This window comes from Tachypleus tridentatus, chromosome 1 (genome assembly GCF_004210375.1).
Source record: "Tachypleus tridentatus isolate NWPU-2018 chromosome 1, ASM421037v1, whole genome shotgun sequence".
NCBI lineage: Eukaryota > Metazoa > Arthropoda > Merostomata > Xiphosura > Limulidae > Tachypleus > Tachypleus tridentatus.
This window is the reverse complement of record NC_134825.1, coordinates 175,767,473-175,788,427: the sequence shown is the minus strand read 5'-3', so window position 1 is coordinate 175,788,427 and position 20,955 is coordinate 175,767,473. Positions and strand designations below refer to the sequence as shown.

The following is a 20,955-nucleotide window of genomic DNA, read 5'->3' as shown; positions in this document are numbered from 1 at the left end:
TTCAGACTATAGAGCTCATTATAAAGAACAACACTGGTTGATGTAACTCATTTGAACAAGGAAGATTCATCATGACACTTCATTTTCCCAATCATGAGAGTTCCTACTACCAAGAACCAGCCATCTATGAAGCACATTATGACTATAAAGTGAGAAATACTTTACTTCATAATGCTGATAGTCAATGGCAATGAGAACACTGATTAGGAGATGTTTTGAGTAACTTGTTTCATTTGGCTACATCATTTCTGAATAAAGGAGCACTAGCCTTAGTAAACAAGTTGTCCAGTCAGACATAACTGATGTCATACAAGGACAAACTTTTGCTGATGCCAGAAAACTGAGAACAAAATCAATGAGCTCAGAATTTGGCTTGAGAAGTTCGACATAATAATAATAAAGAAACAGAAAGATCCCATATTAAGAATATCTAAAACTAAGAAATGAAGAGTAACTCCATTCTTTTGACAAAGAACTGAAGGTCAGTGGACTTGATATAAATCGTCTACCTCCAACGATAGATAGAGGACCCATCAAATTTTATATGTTGTAATTAATATTTAGATCCAAATAATCATACCTTCATGTAAAGGCAAAGAATGTGAAGCCTGATGGGATAAAAACAAAAAAGGATGAAGATATCTCTGGACCTGTGAACTTGTTACTTCATTCTCTACTCCAGTGGTTCCCAAACTGGGGTAAATTACCCCTAGGGGTAATTTAACAATTTATCGGGGTAATGGAGGGGTGACAGAAAAAAAGTTAAAATTCTGAAAATCAAGAAAACATTGAGGTAGCTGGTATTAGGATTAATGTTAACTTAGTCTTAGTATGTAAAGTTGTAAATTAAACCTATTTTAAGTATGTAATAAAGTTAAACCAAATAACAATAAACATCAAAAACTAATATACAGTAGTATAAAAGAAAAAATATGTATCTATGTGTGTGGTAACCTAAAAGTATTTTGACAAGTATGCTTCAGAACACAAGTCACTCAGTAACCCTGATGACTCATCGACGTGTCCAGTACGCGTCACTCACTGCCTGAGGTTGCCTCTATTCCACACTGTCAGTTTCTATGTGAGCATCAGCTGAGGTAGACAAAACCTGGTATGTTTGTGTACTGCCCTGTACAGTATAGTTAGTATTTACCTACTATTACATCATTCCTATGCTGAATAAGCTCTTTTAATGCTATCTAGAATGTCATGAAAAAATAAATAATAAGTTCACATTGTTCACACTTTTTTATGCAGTTTATCTTTTTCTGCAGATTAAACAATAAAATGTCTAAAAAGCGCACCTACTCTGACGCCTTTCTTCGCTATGGCTTTGTGAAGTTACCTTCTGGTGGAGAGGATCGGCCACAATGTGTAGTATGTCACAAAGTGTTGACAAATGAAAGCCTCAAGCCATCAAAACTCTCAGCTCACCTCCAGAAGTGCCATCCAAATCTTCAAAATGAGGATCAGGCTTATTTTCAGCGCCGGGCTGTAGCACTGAAGAATATCCAGTTCGGTTCATCTGGGAATTCAAGCCCAAAAGCTTCAAGCTGCGGTCGAAGCATCTTACTTTGTTGCATATAAAGTTGCCGAACAACAAAAATGCCACACCATTGCAGAGAATCTGATTATGCCTTGTGCATACGAGATGGTAAGCAAGGTATGTGGGGAGGATCAAGCGAAGAAACTGAGTGTCATATCTCTATCAAACAACACAATCCACCGACGAGTCGATGACATGGCATCAGATATTCTGTCCCAGGTTACAACAGAGATCAAGGAAAGCTCATATAGCAAATTCTCCTTGGAATTTGATGAATCGTGTGACGTAGCCAGTTGTGCTGTTCTCCTTGGGTTCGTTCGTTACGTCCACCAGGACAAGATCAAAGAAGAGTTCCTATTATGCGAAGATATGCTGACAACCACGAAGGGGAGAAGATATCTTCAATATCATCAACAGTTTCTTTACCACGAATGGATTGGATTGGAACAGCGTTCAACAGGTAGGGAGAGATGTTTATATAAAGTCTAGATTAGTATAAATACAATGAATTACATGACATATAGTCATATAGTTTTATTTATTGTACAAGTAGCTGTAGTGTAGCTAATATTTTATACATAATTCACAAAAAAAGTATCGTGCCTGTCGTACTGAAATACTAAAGTACCAAAATAAATTAAATTAAATTAAAACCATATAATTATAACGCAAAAGATAAGTAAGAATGACTAACTGACGCAATCTATAATAGTTTTTCTTTTTTTATTCTAGGTCTCCGTCGATGATGGGTTGTAATCATGGATTACGGGGCCTCATACAAGTTGTGAATCCAGAAATTTTTGTAGATCATTGCATCATTCATCGGTACTCTCTTGGATCAAAAAGCCTGCCTGGTAATCTGAAGTTAGTGTTTGAAGATGTGTTGAAAATCGTCAATTTCATCAAGACCAGGGATGTGAATTCGCGCATATTCAGGAGCTGTGCAAGGAAATGGGAGAGCAGTATCAAGTTCTGCTCTACCACACCGATGTTCGCTGGTTGTCACGAGGCAAGGTTGTACGTCGAGTCATTGAGCTCCGAACGGCTCTTCAGGAATTTCTGAAACAAGAAGAATCTCCTTTTGCTACCAAGTTCACTGATAAGGAGTGACTTGCTCGACTTTGTTACTTGGCTGACATATTTGCGGAGCTGAACAGTGATAATCTGCAACTCCAGGGCCAAAACACGATTGTCATTGATGCCCATAACACTGTGACTGCATTTCTGGGAAAACTGAGACTCTGGATTCGACGCTTGGAGAAAGGAGTGATCGCTCAGTTTCCCACCCTAGACCAGTTTGTTGAGGAGAATAGTTATGATACTGGATCACTTTTACAGACCACCAACAAAGAAATGAGCGACCATTTGAAGGGGCTTGAAACAAGCATGCAGCACTACTTTCCAGAGAGTGACCTAAAAACAGCCAGTCTTCAGTGGATCATTCATCCCTCTTCTGTACCTGATGAGGCCATTCATGATGATGATTTCCCTGCAAAGGAGGAGTGGATCACAATGCGAGCAAATGAAGCCTTGAAAGTCAAATTCCAAAACCAAAATGCAGATTCCTTTTGGATTTCACAACTAGCTGACTCGCCAACTCTGTCCAAGAAAGCCTTGAAGTTGTTGGTATCATTCTCAACAACGTATCTGTGCGAGAAGGGGTTCTCAACCGTGCTGGGGATGAAAACAAAAAAAAGAGGACTCGCTTGAATGTTGCAAACGATGCCAGGCTGGCACTTTCAACCACAAAGCCAAGAATTCCTAAACTAGCTTCAAGTATGCAACTCCATCCATCCCACTGATGTTCTTGACATCTTTGGCAATATTCATTAGAAATGCACAATGATCAAATACAATAATTAAAAGTGTAATTCAGTGTAAATAAATTATATAAATAAATTGTAAATAAATAAAGTGTAATATATCTCTAGTTTAATTTTGCCATGTATATCAATGTTGAAAACATTTTGTGAAGGGGTAACATGCTCAATGTGGCATGTTAAATTGGGTAACAAGCTGAAAAAGGTTGGGAACCACTGCTCTTCTCTCTCAAGTAGATGTACACCAAAATGATAAAGAAATTTCATTGATTCACAACCTTTACAAGGCCTACAAAGACACTTTATTGAACTATAATAGTGAATTTAAGAGAATTTATTAAACATTGTCCATGTACATAAGAGATACAATAGGTAGTTTTATAATCTTGATTTGAATAATGGTGAGAATGGTAAGACTGAAACATAGTGATTGGTCATCTAACTTTATATATCTTGATTTGAATAATGGTGAGAATGGTAAGACTGAAACATAGTGATTGGTCATCTAACTTTATATATCTTGATTTGAATAATGGTGAGAATGGTAAGACTGAAACATAGTGATTGGTCATCTAACTTTATATATCTTTTTTGCAGAACAATTTTTTGTCTAATATCATGAGTTTTAAACTTCAACTCATACCAAGTAAAGAAAAATTCTTTTTGTATTATGTCAAATGATGAAATGGGATTCAAAATTGTGCTAAAACGCATTTATACCTATGCTAGGAAAATCGAGATCAGCTGATTCATTGTTCTGTCACATGCCATTTCAGAAATGAACTGCTACATATCCTTTTAAGTGCCCTAACTATCAAAAGCATTGATAATAATTATACAGCACATATTCATTAGTTAGCCAGGCCACATTGATGTTGAACTTAAGACAAGATGGCAAGTAAAACAAAAACACAGTCTAGATAATTAAAGTAAAATTATTGTAAATGCTGTAGGTGAAGCTAACACTTTGACCATCAATTTTGATTTCATTCTTTTAAGTCACATGCACAATTCTTTTTTTGCTGCATATTTTTCACACCAAAGATGTTTCTGGTCACACATCATGAATTTTAGAAAATGCACACACACACACACACACCAACAAACCACATTAAATTATATAGTAACACTCGACAGCAACCAATATTAGCTTTAGGACTGCAACCTCATTATTCAGAACAGGCCTATACTCTATAGAACCAATCATATTCTTCAAAATATGTGGTAGTAATTTTCATTTACAAAACAGTATTTATAGTAACAACACAGAATCCAGATGAATAGTTTCTTGTCACCAATCCTTGCACTATATACAGCCATATCAAATATCATTATTTAGTTGCTTCATTGCATGAGCTAATATCACACGATGTTAAAGGATTTTTACTTGGCAAAATTTCATAAAATGTATGCTTAAGAGTTGTCAGTGAATAATAACCATTAACCCTTATGACTCATTTGAGAACTTGAGCTAGAAACTACTAATCTAGTTTGCTTGGCCTAACCAATACTTATGTATCTGTATGTCTTTTCATCCAAGTTTTGATGCTCTGAATCAGCTCTCTTTAATCAGATTAACAAAAAGTAAAAACAGTCCACTTTTATTTTTACATAAAGATGTAGTAACAAAATGTAAATCTATAGTTTTCTAGTACACAAGCACTAACACTTGGTTCAAAATTCAGTGATTTTTGTTTAACAAGTTCACACGCGTGACTTATATTTAGACCAAAATTGACAAATAATTGTAGGTTGTAAAGATCTATCAAATCCACAGAAGTTGCTTTTCTATAAATAAAGTTTCTATACATTTGGTGTGAAAACAGATGAAGATTACCATCAAAATCAGAGATTTTAAGTCTTGTGTATTTCTTAGTGAATTGTTTTTAAATTTGGTTTGTGAAATAAAAGTTCAGTGGAACAAATCCACTGAAAATGTGTGTTGGTTTGAATTATCAAAGTCTGAGCTACAGAAAATGAAAAATTGCTAAATTATTGCTCCTGGTAACAACACACAGATTGTTTTGGTTGCACAATATACCACTATATCTTTTGACTGTTGACCTACTGATGCTCTTTTAGTAAGTTCTCAGTACAATATTCTTTATTATACAAAATGTTGTTCATCTACATTATGAATAAACAGAACATTGCTCAACACCTGCTACACGAGCAGGCCCAGCATCTTTTAGTTCTGAGCCAAGGATAGTCAACACATGAGTCCCTCTGGAGACTTCAAGATTTAGAGTTATTTTAATATATCTCAATTAACAAAGCTTGCCACAACATTTAAAACGAAAAACAAACAAAGAACAAAACATTAATAGAGATATGACCGGTTGTAATTTATATGGATTATACTATGGTGATACTGATACCATACTGGGCATTATACCATCATTTGATAATCACTCATGAAATCATCTTGTATTTTATGTTTATTATTATTGTTTTCTCAAAACTGTATTTTACAAAACAGGTCACCACTTCTTGATTTCAGACATTTACATTTTTAGTCATCTGTGTACATTTTTATATATTTTAAGGCAATAGGTATGTACACATTCTTACCATAAACAATCTCCCAAACACCTGTATTATCACGTTATCTCAAATAACACTTTTTTTTTTTTCCAAATACTCACAGTCCACAAACTCTGGAATCCTGAGTGGTTCACAGCATTTATTAATTTCAATATACAACTCATTATGGCACAATAAAAATATGATAAAGTTCAGCTAATCCTGCTCTTAAACCAAACACGTATGAATTACACCATGTCCAACACATTCTGTGCAACTTGTTGAAGTGTTTCTGGTTTCCGACTTTTTGAACATCATGCACATAAATCTACAGTTTCTCCCCCTTATGTACCCTCTGATGTGTTCTGAGTTTAACATTACTTACAAACTTCTTGCCACATTCTATACAACTGAATGGTTTCTCCCCAGTGTGTATCATTAGGTGTGTTTTAAGATTACTACTTCTTCCAAATTTTTTACCACATTCTACACAACTGTATGGTTTTTCTCCACTGTGAACTCTCTGATGCGTTTTAAGTTTATTGTTACATATAAATTCTTTACCACACACTAAACAACTATACGGTTTCTCTCCTGTGTGTATCCTTTGATGAACTTTAAGATCACAGTTCCTTCTGAATTCTTTACCACATACCACACAACTGTGTGGTCGTTTTCCAGTGTGTATTGCTTCATGAGTTTTTAGATGGCAACTGCTTCGAAACTGTTTGCCACACACTACACAACTGTACGGTTTTTCACCAGTATGTGTTCTCTTATGTATTTTAAGTTGACTACTACTTGTATATTCTTTGCCACAAACTATACAGCTGTATGGTTTCTCACCAGTATGTGTCCTCTGATGTATTTTAACATCATTACTTCTTGTAAATTCTTTATGACACACTAAACAGCTGTATGGTTTCTCACCAGTGTGTATCCTTTTATGTGCTTTAAGTTTATCACTACCTCCAAATTTCTTGCCACATTCTACACAACTGTATGGTTTCTCTCCAGTGTGTATCCTTTGGTGAATTTTAAGATAACTATTTCTTCCAAATGTTTTCCCACATTCTATACAACTAAATGGTTTCTCTCCAGTATGAATTCTTTGATGGGTTTTAAGTTGACTACTAATTCCATATTCTTTACCACACTCTAAACAACTGTAAGGTTTCTCCCCAGTGTGTTTTCTCTCATGTACTTTAAGTTCACTATTACTCCCAAATTCTTTATCACACATTAAACAATTGTACGGTTTCTCTCCAGTGTGCACCTTCTCATGTCCATTAAGTTGACTTTTACTTCTAAATTTTTTATCACAAACTACACAACTGTAAAGGTTTCACACCAGTATGTACACTCTCATGGTTCTTTATCTGACTAGTGCTTCGAAATCCTTTATTACACACTACACAAGTGTAAGGTTTCTCTCCAGTGTGTATCCTGACATGATCTTGCAAACAAGTACTTGATACAAATTTTTTTCCACACTCTAAGCAACTGTAAGGTTTCTCTCCAGTGTGAACCTTCTCATGTGTATTAAGTTGACTTCTACTCCTAAATTTTTTATTACAAACTGCACAAGTGTATGGTTTCTCACCAGTATGTATTCTCTCATGTTGGTTTAACTGACTATTGTTTCGAAATGTTTTGTTACATGTAACACAAGTGTATGGTTTCTCTCCAGTGTGTATCTTTTCATGTTCTTCTAGATAGGTATTTGTTAAAAATTTTTTTCCACACACAACACAATCAAATGGTTTCTCACCAGAGTGTGTCTTCTCATGTCTTTTAAGCTGACTATTGCTTCGAAACCTTTTACTACACATTGCACAATTATAAGGTTTCTCTCCAGTGTGCACCTTCCCATGTTCTTTAACTGCACTCTTACATCTAAATTTTTTATCACAAACTACACAAGTGTATGGTTTCTGCTCAGTGTGTACTCTCTCATGTTGTTTTAACTGACTATTGCTTCGAAATCCTTTATTACACACTACACAGCTGTATGGTTTCTCTCCAGTGTGTATCCTCAGATGTATGTTTAAGTTACCCTGTGTTACAAACTCTTTTCCACACACTCCACAATTGTGTTGTTTCTTATCAATGTGTATTTTCATATAATGATTTTTTTCCATTTTTTTGTCACACACAACGTTACTGTTTGATTTTGCTTCAGTAAGGAAAACTTTACGTCTTTTTCGGTTATTTATCCTGTACACAGTTTTAGCAGCTGTATTAACACCACTTGGATTCAGTGATTTGGAAACGTTTGACTTTGAAAAAAAAGAAACTGCTCTCAGGATAGATGTTCAAGTAGGTCTTTGTATCTAGAATCAAAAGATAAATTTAAGGAAACAAAAGAATTAATACCAATACACACATATATGCAAATCTATTAACTAATAATTTTAATTAAACTTTAATCGGCAGTTAATTTAAAACATTATCCAACATAACTTTGAAACTACATACACACAACTGAAACCAAGACAAATCTAAAATGAATGGTACAGTTATTTTGTTATAACCATTAAATGAAGAGTTTCTTTCACAAAATGTCTATTGCAAATTAGACTTGCTTGGATGGTACACATGTTCTTAAACAAACAATGGCTACAACAACATATGTTTTCTGTATGGGTTTTTACAGTAGTTTAAACATGAATATGGTTAGTTAGTAGAACAGAAATACAGAATGAGTAATTAGAAGATGAAACATAGATTCTTAATAACTAGGAAGAGAAACTGCTGTGACAGATTTGCTATTATATATTTGTTTTAATATTGCTGTTTGCTTTAGTTAAGTTCATATTTTGAAATGTTCACAACTTAGTGTTAAATTTATACTGTAAAATTCCCACCAATTTACTGAAATTGCTGAAGATTTTTGAGTGCGTATGTAAACACTAGTGTATCATCTATATTGTTGTACAGACTCAACTCTCTAGAAATTCCCCCCACTCCTATAATAAATGAAGCCAACAAGAAGCGGCAGGAGACATTATATATCACTAATTTGCTAGTTGGTTTACTGTAAACCTCAGAAGCTGTAACTGTGATTGTTATAATGCTTATTAATTGAGAACTGCAGATATTTGACCAAAAATATTTAATGATTTCAGACATTACAAACCATTTAACTTCAGCAGGTTCACATGTGACATAAGTACTTTTACAAAAACATGACATAATGTCACCATGTGGCTGCCAAAAGAAGAGTCCAGAGGTGGCTAGATCCTTGTTAAGTGAATTACATCTATATCAACTCAAGGCTAGATCCTTGTTAAGTGAATTACATCTATATCAACTCAAGATTAATTTACTCATTATGAATCATCAACAAGTTCCAGAACAGATAGAGGGCTCAATACTGTTTGCAAGTTTGTAAAACTCTTGTACATAAATATTATTTATAGTCACCATAAGTGTAAATTGTGTTATGTTTATATATTAAAATATATTTACATTAAAAAAGAAACCAAAATTGTGTCAATCTTGTTGGCAACTATCACAAATTGAATATATATCAATGTTATTTAACTTCTGAATTTAAATAATCATTTAACTCAGTATCACTCTATTTGAAATTGTAATACATAACATACTGAACTGGAAACTAATTTAGGATAAACTGTAATACATAACACTCGTAAACGTGCACAAACGTGTTCAGTATAAAACATGATAATAACATAGTGTGTTCCATGAAATTAAATGAAACCATGGAATATTAAAGATAAAGGGAAAAAAGTCTTGCAATTTACAAGGCACTATCATATGTTTTCTACTCTGTTACATAATGTGTGAATGTGTTGAAACATCACAGTGTTTTTAATTTAGCTTTGATGTAGAAAGGTGGTTAGATTAACATGGATAAACTTACTTCCTGCTAGCTCTGTATACATTGCTATATACTGATTGGCAACTAAGTATATTTTCTTACAGGAAGAATAACTTGCAACTCCCCACATAGAAAGCTGCCATTTCAGTCTGCATGTCAGAGAATGGGTGAGTGCTTAACCAGCCAGCATTGAAGCACAAATGGACACATACAGAGGAATACTTTATGTGTAAATGGACAGAGTTCACACACAGAGGAATACTTTATGTGTAAATGGACTGAGTTCTCACACAGAGGAATACTTCATGTGTAAATGTGGATTAAGTTCACACACAGAGGAATACTTCATGTGTAAATGGACAGAGTTCACACACAGAGGAATACTTTATGTGTAAACGGACAGAGTTCACACACAGAGGAATACTTTATGTGTAAATGGACAGAGTTCACACACAGAGGAATACTTTATGTGTAAATGGACAGAGTTCACACACAGAGGAATACTTTATGTGTAAATGGACAGAGTTCACACACACAGGAACACTATGTGTAAATGGACAGAGTTCACACACAGAGGAATACTTTATGTGTAAATGGACAGAGTTCACACACAGAGGAATACTTCATGTGTAAATGGACAGAGTTCACACACAGAGGAACACTATGTGTAAATGGACAGAGTTCACACACAGAGGAATACTTTATGTGTAAATGGACAGAGTTCACACACAGAGGAACACTTTATGTGTAAATGGACAGAGTTCACACACAGAGGAATACTTCATGTGTAAATGTGGATTACGTTTTTATTTTCTAGTATTATAAGACAAGTTCTCCTTTGCTAGACAAATTCTGCTAAACTTTTAAAACATACACTTTAGCAGAAGACTAACTTATTTTTGACATTGAATACATAATGTAACTTACATGACATATTGGTAACATTCTTAATTTCATATTTCATGAGAGCTTTAACTTTGTTTTAAGAGTTCCAGTATAGTAGTTTTATTTTAGTTTGAACTTGAACATTACAATCCTGTAGATTATCTTACAGATGGTATACAATGGACTGGTGAGAGATAATTCACTACCTGTCTCTCTCTCTTGATAGTCCAACACAGATGAACTGCTCTTGTTTTGTTAAACTGTGATATTAATTTGTTTGTGCGATAAAAGATCATTATATACATTTCATTATTAATCTTTTTCTTCACAATTAAGTCAGTTAGAGATTAAATAGACAACAAATCCCATACTGTAGTCTGGTACTCTGTGAACTATTGGTTAGTGTGCCCCAACTATCAGTTCTGTAGGAAAACCCTGTAATGTAGAATACTACATCTACGAGAAGTAATATTTCACTAGCAGGTATCAGTTTTGCTCATCTTTTGTCCATGCTTTCCAACATGCACATGCCACAAAATATGCATTGAATATTCTGTAAATTGAGTTGAAATACCTAACTACTATTTGTTTACATAAACTGATGAACTTTTGTCAGTGTGATAACATAAACACTTTAATCCCATCTTTATGTAGGACATCCAAAGTGTCCATCAGAGTTTCCATACAAAGTGTTAAACTAGTTGTAACACGATTTACTTACACAATTCAACTAAGTGTACAAACTTATCACTATTTTATTATGTACAAACTTATCACTATTTTATTATGTACAAACTTATTACTATTTTATTATGTACAAACTTATTACTATTTTATTATGTACAAACTTATTACTATTTTATTATGTACAAACTTATTACTATTTTATTATGTACAAACTTATTACTATTTTATTATTATTATTTCCTACAAGAACTGTATATTATAAGAAGCATTTTGCACAGTGTAGCAGTAGCACTTTTATACTAGTATGTCTATCACAATATGGTTAATGAATATAGTTATTGAATGTTACACTCACCTGATAAACCTTCTAATTCAGAGTTAATTTGTTGAAACTCCTCTTTTGGTTCACTTTTCAAACTCATAACATCATGTTGTGAACAATCAACAGTTTCATCATCACTCTCACTGAACTTGGAAATAATGTTATCCTTTGTTGAATCACCACTTGGTTCAGTTTTGACTTTGACAACTGTGTTCTAGAACAACAATCAATAATAACTAATGTTAATAACAACAATCAATAATAACTAATGTTGTCAACAATGACAATCAATAATAACTGATGTTGTCAACAACGACAATCAATAATAACTAATGTTGTAAACAACAACAATCAATAATAACTGATGTTAACAACAACGACAATCAATAATAACTAATGTTGTCAACAACAACAATCAATAATAACTAATGTTGTCAACAACAACAATCAATAATAACTGATGTTACCAACAACGACAATCAATAATAACTGATGTTAACAACAACAACAATCAATAATAACTGATGTTAACAACAACGACAATCAATAATAACTGATGTTAACAACAACAACAATCAATAATAACTAATGTTGTCAACAACAACAATCAATAATAACTAATGTTGTTAATAATGTCATCATTTATTGAATCACCACTTGGTTCAGTTTCAACTTTGACATACATGTTCTAGAACAACAACAAAACCAACAATTAATGTTGTCAATATAGAACAGTAACACCACAAACAAAACATTACTTATAACTGTTATTTTTGTTTTGGAATCATATCTGTTATGTTTCTTTATTAAAATAAACAAATATCTTTACAAGAAAACTGATTTATGTAACAAACACAAGTAATGTCAGTAGCTGGTGTGTTTTAAATTGTAAACTCTGCAAGAATATATCCCGTGGTCATGGTACCAAAATTTTCTATTCCAATCTATTTTGTGGTATTTTAACCTTATCTAACCTAGTAAATTTTAATTTTTAGATATTATTTACTTTATAATAATAAATAAATACAAATATATGTGTGAAAAATAAGTATAGTACACATTATTTTACCTTGTTTTTGCTGTCAGTTACAAATCAAATCTGAGTTTATTTTTTTATTCTAATGTTACTAGAACACTAAGTAACTTATATTTAATTAAATTATGCACCTAAGAACACAAACTAACAGCACATACAGAGAAAACAATGTCCCATAACAATTAAAATATAACTGTCTTTCTAATTATGACATAAAAGCCTTAAAATATTTCTCTTAACTTTCTTGATCTGAACACTGCAAGAGAAACTTTGAAACGGAAGATGAAACTGACAATTCTCTTCAAGGAAAACAAAATAATATACAAAAGTAATATATTAAATATATCAACTAATATACCAAAGTAATACATCAAACTTATCAACTGATATATCAGTACACATTAAAACTTTGTCTTTCTATTGGTTATAAATTATATAATTTTAAACATCAGAGAGTAAAAGAGAGGATCTGACAGGTTGGAATGGCAAGTCAGTCTGACTAGTTTGTGTTTCTGTAAACTAATAAGCTTGAAACTATAAAAATTAGGCTTTCCCTCAGTAATATCTATACTGTGCAAGTCAGTCTGACTAGTTTGTGTTTCTGTAAACTAATAAGCTTGAAACTATAAAAATTAGGCTTTCCCTCAGTAATATCTATACTGTGCAAGTCAGTCTGACTAGTTTGTGTTTCTGTAAACTAATAAGCTTGAAACTATAAAAATTAGGCTTTCCCTCAGTAATATCTATACTGTAATAAATAATTTAAGTTCAACTCCATATTTCAGATAGGAGTGTTAATTACAACAAATGTCATGATTTTCATACAAATGGAAACTGAAGATTTATTAAAATATTTCCTATTAAACTTAAGGCATTAAAATAATATATATAATATTAAAAATTAATTTATTAAATATGTTTCATGTCAAGTGTATTTATGTATAAGGATAACAAAGTAGTTCACTTAAATTCTGAAATGTAACTCTGCATAAAGTAATGACATGCACCCTTTGACCTTCCTGTAGAAAGAGGGTTAATGTGTTCATTGATTAACTGATTGGTAAATATTACTAATAACTCAGCCCTATGTATAGAACCATCACTTATTCACAGGTTCAAGTTTTATAGAAACAATATTCCTTAATTATATGTTCTAATAATTAAAGCTGAGCAATTAATTTATTGATTTAATAAATCACTTATGAGAATCAATCAGACAGATTAATGTCACAAATATAATCAACTAATCAAGTGTTGTGTTTTTTATTACTCCAGTTATTGAAGAATTCCAAATACTGATATTATAATTTCTTATCATTATTGATTAATTAAATACTGTTAAGTTTAATCAATTATAATTAATTATTCCAATTATTGCTGTTTTACATTATTCCCATTAGTTATATTTCATGTCAGAGAAACCAATAAGTGAATCTGGCAATTAAGTGATTTCAGATTCCACTGACTGCCCAGCACCATTGTCAATTAAGATCATTTGATTTTCATAGTACTGACTGTCTAGCACTACGGTCAATTAAGATCATTTGATTTTCATAATACTGACTGTCCAGCACTACTGTCAATTAAGATCATTTGATTTTCATAGTAGTGACTGTCCAGCACAATTGTCAATTAAGATGATTTGATTTTCATAGCTAACAGAGCTACAGTTATATAAGTATTAATAATAATTTATTTATTAAGAATAGCAAGAATTATTCTCTAAAATACACAATTAATACCAAAAATAAAATAGGCAAAGATTGTTCAAGGTTCGCATCTGTCAAAATTGGTCAGTAACAATATAGTGAACACATACAAGCTAAACGTGAATAACCTTGCCTTGTAATATAGTTGTTTGATGTACCTAAACATTCTTTGGCTATTGTGTCACCCTTCAGCAGTCTATATTAATTCCATGATATGTTATTTAACAGCACAAATTATAGAACAACCAAATAAAGGATATCAGTCCAGTGTTCACATACTTTGCAACAACATGTGTGATGGACAAAAACAACACAGACATCAGAATTCAAAACTGAAATTAAATTTTCCATCTTTTTGTACATGTAATAACAATAATTATAGTATCACAAAAGTAGATAACCGATGAGCAAAAAAATGTCTAAAAGATGTTAAGGCAGCTGTTACAGTGTGAGGTCAGGAGCAATATATGAATGTTAGGTACACATAATATATATGATTATTACAAAGTAAGCCTTTGTAATAAAAGCAAACAATACAATAACTATCAGCATACAATAAAATTCAGAAACAGATTTAATGTATTATAAAATAAACAAGTGGTGGAAATTGTATTGGGAAAATTTATTTTAACATAAAACTGAAAAATCAATATGTAACAAGTAAAAATTCAGTGTTATCTGAATATCACAAACATTAAAATACCAGAAATGTTCAAAATACACATTAAATTTACAGTTTTGAAAACAGTATTCACCCTTGTTAAAATGTTCCATAAGTTTTCTCTCAAAAATATCACTGTATTTATTTCCACTAATATAAGATTTTTTTTATATATATAAATTACCTCAGTTTCTTTTGGTACTTCATCACACTTTTCTTTTTTTATTTTAAAATCAATAACTTTAACTGAAGATCCTTCTGGGAAAACAGCTTCTCTAATCACTAGAGAGAGTAAAATAAATATTTTCTCTATAACAGAAAATGTTAACATGACTTCTATGTAACATTATATACTATAAAACACTAAAAATGAAAATAAATTTTCTTTAACACTATTCTGGTTCCATCAGTCCATCCTTACTCTTCCTACAGGTACAGCTGTTAATGTTAATTAGTCTAATATCACTTATAGGTATGCTATTCCCAATATAATACAGGGTTTCAATATATCACTGGTCCTCTCGTAATTGGATAGAATAAAAAGCAAACCAGTTAAACATTTGTGATATCTGGGTGAATAATATTTGAAATTTCTAGTATGTCCATGTATGTATGTTTACACACTAAATTTTAAAATAATATTTACTTACCTCCATTAAAATTATTTCTACCTCTCACCTATTATAAATGTGAATAAAATAACAGTTATTTATTTACTAGTCTATCATAATTATTAAATAATTGTAAAACAATACTAGCTGCATCTTTTAATTTTCTTTATGTTTAAAATATCTAGCTTTGTACAACAGGCTTGCTTCAAATATGCACATTGTTCATGTCAAGTCCAGTAGTTTTATTCTCTTCATCAAAATATTTCCTCTTCTATGATTTAGTTTTCATTAAAAAATAAACCAAGTGCAACAATACTTAAAGTGTGCCATATATTAAAAGTATCATAACTCTCAGAATTTAATTGGCTGTATCTAAAATATTCCAAAAATACATTCTTTGAATTAGAATCAAATTTGTCTTGACATTTTTTACTTTATCATGTAATGTGATATACTACTTACTGTGATATTGTGTGATGTGGTTTGTACATACAGTCGTCAAGATTGAAGAACACACAAGAACTATATCTATTTACGTAAATCATGTACACACTCAAAATAACTTTAAGTGTTTCATTATTATTCCATGGTTTTGGTTAATTCAACACATTCTACCACTTACTTAATCATGTTTAAACCTTCACTTAATGAAATAGTTTATTGTTACTCACCAGAAACAATTCTCATAATAGACAAATAACATGTTACAAAATGTCTTATACAACATTATACTGCAAAACAGTAAATCAAAAACTACAGAACAAACATAACAATTACAACAGGTCTGTGTTACCATAAAAACTATCAATCATTTGTTTTGTGACACAGTTTCATAGTATTAGTAAAGGTAATACAAATGATGATAATATGGCTGAAATGTCAATCAATACATCGTAAGTAATATATTGTACTCATTTGTTCTACGTTACAAATATTAAAATATAAATTCATTATAAAGGATTTAAACTATCTACCGTAGAACGTACAATTGTATGACGTTTTTCTAGTTTCATTTCTCAAAATCTTGACTCCCAACAAAGCATTCTCCTCGTCAGAAATGGGTTCGGTTTTCACAATCGGAATTTTCAAAACTTCCATGTTATCGTCAATGTCTCATTCTTTATTAATTTACCTGAAGCTTCCAATTACTACTGCTAAAATACATGTGAAGAAAAACTTTTTAGTTTTTAATATACTTTCTCTCACCAAAGTTTTCAAACAAACAGTATCTCAAAAAGTCAAACTTCCTAATGCTATTTCATTAGGTATTTGTTATTTCGTGCCATCTTTCAAGAATCGAAGTTTCAATGAAGCTTTAACGTTCATTACGATATGCACGAATTTGAAAGGCATATCTATTAATCAAAACCTTTATGAGATAAAACAGTTTATTTTAATATACTCAAAGTAGCTAATAAAATAGGCAAAAATATACATATATAACAGTCAATATCCATCTCTCGCGCTCTATCTCTCCTGAAAGTTAATCGTACAAATATTTTTGCGTGTTTATCAACATGCCCGTTTTCAAGAGAATATTACATGATTTTTTTATTGAAATTTTCTAAAATTTTACATCGTTGTCACCATTGGTTCATCAGTCTTCGTATGTGCCAAACGTTAAATTTGAGAGAAAAAAAATTATTGAGAACAAAAATGTTACTTCTTTTTCTTTATTTGAGATAGAAAACAAAATTTCCTCTGTCTACTAATTGAAAGAAATATTTTGAAGATGGGAGTATGAACTGAAAAACTTATAAACAGAATGAACCTCTCTAAGTATGTACATGTATTGCTGTAGGTCTTTTGTTTGTTTACTAACTTTTTCATGTTGGTATTATACACATGTATAGGTCCGACATGGCCAGGTGGGTTAAGGCGTCCGACTTGTAATCCGAGGGTCGCGGGTTCGAATACCGATCGCACCAAATATGCTCGCCCTTTCAGCCGTGGGGGCGTTATAATGATACGGTCAGTCCCATTATTTGTTGGTGAAAGAGTAGACCAAGAGTTGGCGGTGGGTGGTGATGACTAGCTGCTCTCCCTCTAGTCTTATACTGCAAAATTAGGAACGGCTAACGCAGATAGCCCTCGAGTAGCTTTGCGCGAAATTCAAAAAACAAACAAACAGTACACATGTATAACTCTATTGTGCCATGTTTAATAAAATGAATTGAATATCTCCCCTTTTGACACTTAATGTTTTAAAATTCTTATAGAAATAACAACTATCAAAAAGCACTTATTTCGTTAGCGAAGTTTTCTTGCGCTCAGACAAGAAATGCTGTCATTCAGTAAAAAAAAAAAATCTTGGGATTACTTAGCAAACCTAAATTCTCTATTGTGTTTGACGAACAAAACTACCCCCCCCCCCGCTAATAGAGCGGTAAGTCTACAGATTTACAACGCTAAAAACAGGGATTCGATTCCTCTCGGTGAGCTCAGCAGATAGCCCGATGTGGCTTTGCTGTAAGGAAACACACACATACACACGAAAAAAACTTGTTATTCTTGTTCAATTTGCAAAAAAATGACGATAGATAATAATATTTAGCCAAACGACAAAGTAATATAATTGCTAACATAAATGATAATATATTAATAATTAATATTCGAGATAATTTAAAATATTCTTTTTCTGTTTTGGTTCTTTTATTTTTTTCAGGTGCGTCTGGCCAAAGCTAGGCAAAGAACAACCAGAGAGAATGCCAGGTAACGTAAAGATAGGAAGTTGATGAAGATAGTATTTGATGATTGTGCTCTATGAAAAACAACAATGAAACTAGCAAAAAACTTTAATAACGTTAATAAATAACGTTCTGTTACTAACCACCCCTCAAAAAAAAAAACTTTCAATATTTACGTTATTTTAATGATACCGGGTAATTTTAGTATTGGTTACGTGTAATGATAAATTGTTTGCTGGGGTATTGCATAGAAACCAAAACATATTGGCCAAAAATATGACATAGTTTTCTCTGCTTAAAAGCAAACGAGGCCCGGCATGGCTAAGCGTGTTAAGGCGTGCGACTCGTAATCTGAGGTCGCAAGTTCGCATCCCCGTCGCGCCAATCATGCTCGCCCTTTCAGCCGTAGGGGCATTATAATGTTACAGTCAATCTCACTATTCGTTGGTAAAAGAGTAGCCCAAGAGTTGGCGGTAGGTGGTGATGACTAGCTGCCTTCCATCTAGTCTTACACTATAAAATTAGGGACGGCTAGCACAGAAAGCCCTCGAGTAGCTTTGTGCGAAATTCAAAACAAACAAACACAAGCAAATACAATGCAACTTATTTCTTCAAGTAAAATATGAAATGACAAAACACAACTCACTACATAATTATATTAAGTGTAGGCCATAATACAAAGCATTGAGTTAACTGCTTGTTTTAATTAATTCATCATAATTTTTAGGAAATTACCATTGACAATTCATCGGGCACCTGCTATAGTTATATTTTAGGTTAACTTTGTGCGATAAATGAACTTAAAAGAAGTGTGATAGTCGATCAAATCATTGATGGTGACATTCCATTCAATTATCAACAGCTAGGATAGATCCTATCTTTTATTTTCAAGTTATCTAGTAGTATCTTATGGTGTAATAACTGCACTATATTGTGTAATCACTACTTTACAACTTCACTCCTTAGGTCAGCTGGTGATAGTAGAGTTAATGCCAAGAACATTAGCGGTTTGCACAGTATAGATGTTAGAAATGAATTCGAAACTGAGCTAAAAGGGATATTGCAGTCTCTGCTTTTCAAGTTTTCAATTGAAATTTCAGGCAAACTTTTTTTTATTTTAGCATATGTCTTTGTATATACAACTGTTCACGTAACAACTAAACAGGATTTGGTGTTATAGAACTATTTTGGTGGTAAACTATCTCAGTTGGTATCACGGGAAATGGTAATAATTTGCATCAAAGTTGTATGTGCTTGGTTTAGTAGATTGGTTTAGTTTTTTTAATTTTATGCAAAGCTACACGATGGCTGTCTGCGCTAGCTATTCCTAATTTAGCAGCGTAAGACTAAAGGGAACGCAGCTAGTCATCGCTACCCACCGCCAACTCTTGAATTACTCTTTCACCAACGAATAGTTGGATTGTCCGTCACATTATAACACCCCCACGGTTCAAAAGGCGAGCACGTTTGGTGTAACGGGAATTCGAATCCTTAATCACCTGGCCATACCGAGCCAGGGTCAAGTAGAGATTCAATGAAGCCTTGGATACCGAGAAGTTCACAACCATTAGATATACATGCTTTATGAGAAATATATAGTGTCAGAACATCCAAAACCTGTAGAAATGTTATCTAAGCAATGTAATAATTTTGACATTATATGTTTAAAACTTAGTTTTAGAGCAGCATATTACTGTGCTTGAGCAGTAAAAAAAAATTTATAACCAATACACACGTCTAGACTTTTCAACAGCAGGAATAAATTTAACCTGAAATTTTCTTCCCTGACCTTTACTATTTAAAACAAATTCTATTTTCTACAGGTTCTCTTATTTTATCAGTTTACTAGTTGTGTTTCTATTACCTATCAGCTCAGTCTTTTCAATTTACCACAGCAGAATGGAATAATGACAACTTGGAGACAAGTTTGTACGCGACTTTGTACTAAGCAATGTAAAGGACATTGAGTTCATGGACACGCATAAGATTCAAGGAGCCAGCCTAACTCTTGAATCAGTGGAAATTATATATAAATATTCAATTCCAAACCCATCAAATGGATGGTTTCTGTCATGATATAAAAGACTGTTTAGCTTAAATATAATTCATTAATTTAATTTGTGAGTGAATATTTTATTATTGCTTAGTTTTTGTTATAATAATAGTTAAAAACAGACGCTTGTGTGAAGTCATATTTATATTCGTTGATATTGAGACTATCATACGTTGTGTGTAATGCAATGATGTCGAGAATATAAAGATTTCTAAAAGGCGAGCCTGCAATTAAGTGAGAAAGATATAAATAGTGTGAGACGAGACAAAAAACAAAACAGACAGAGAATAGCAGAAAAGATTAAATTCATGGGTAAGGAAAATTTCAGAATGAAGTTAATTACACCATAATGATAGGTCTAACGTTTAATATATTCAAGTAATACTAGTAATAGAAAAGAAGATAATAAAAAAATAATTTATTCCAGAAAAACATGGTTCTGAAGTAATTGAATCAGCCTAAATGCACTTTGACAACAGGAACAGATGATATTTTGAAAAAAAGAAGACCAAACGATTACGGTAGTTCGCGTAACTTTTGAAAGAGTTTGTTTTGGAATTTCGCACAA

At 32.3% G+C, this 20,955-nt stretch overlaps 3 protein-coding genes across 3 annotated transcripts in view; all 3 read right to left on the bottom strand.

The window, feature by feature from the left end:
* Positions 1–7,132, bottom strand: part of LOC143233681 (uncharacterized) — a 46,640-nt gene extending 39,508 nt beyond the window's left edge. Inside the window, exon 1 of the mRNA XM_076470178.1 lies at positions 6,222–7,132. Within this exon, the coding sequence (XP_076326293.1) occupies positions 6,222–7,132 (911 nt within the window). The remainder of the gene's footprint in view (positions 1–6,221) is intronic.
* On the bottom strand, positions 5,443–8,175 carry LOC143230806 (uncharacterized). The gene has a single exon (XM_076464974.1). The coding sequence runs from the start codon at positions 8,028–8,030 to the stop codon at positions 7,209–7,211; it is 822 nt and encodes a 273-aa protein (XP_076321089.1). The 5' UTR covers positions 8,031–8,175; the 3' UTR covers positions 5,443–7,208.
* On the bottom strand, positions 5,792–17,165 carry LOC143230867 (uncharacterized). Its single transcript, XM_076465151.1, has 4 exons — positions 16,634–17,165; positions 15,221–15,318; positions 11,664–11,844; positions 5,792–8,222 (listed from the first exon to the last, which is right to left on the bottom strand). The coding sequence occupies exons 1-4, from the start codon at positions 16,743–16,745 to the stop codon at positions 8,131–8,133; spliced, it is 483 nt and encodes a 160-aa protein (XP_076321266.1). The 5' UTR covers positions 16,746–17,165; the 3' UTR covers positions 5,792–8,130.
* Positions 17,166–20,955: the final 3,790 nt, after the last annotated feature.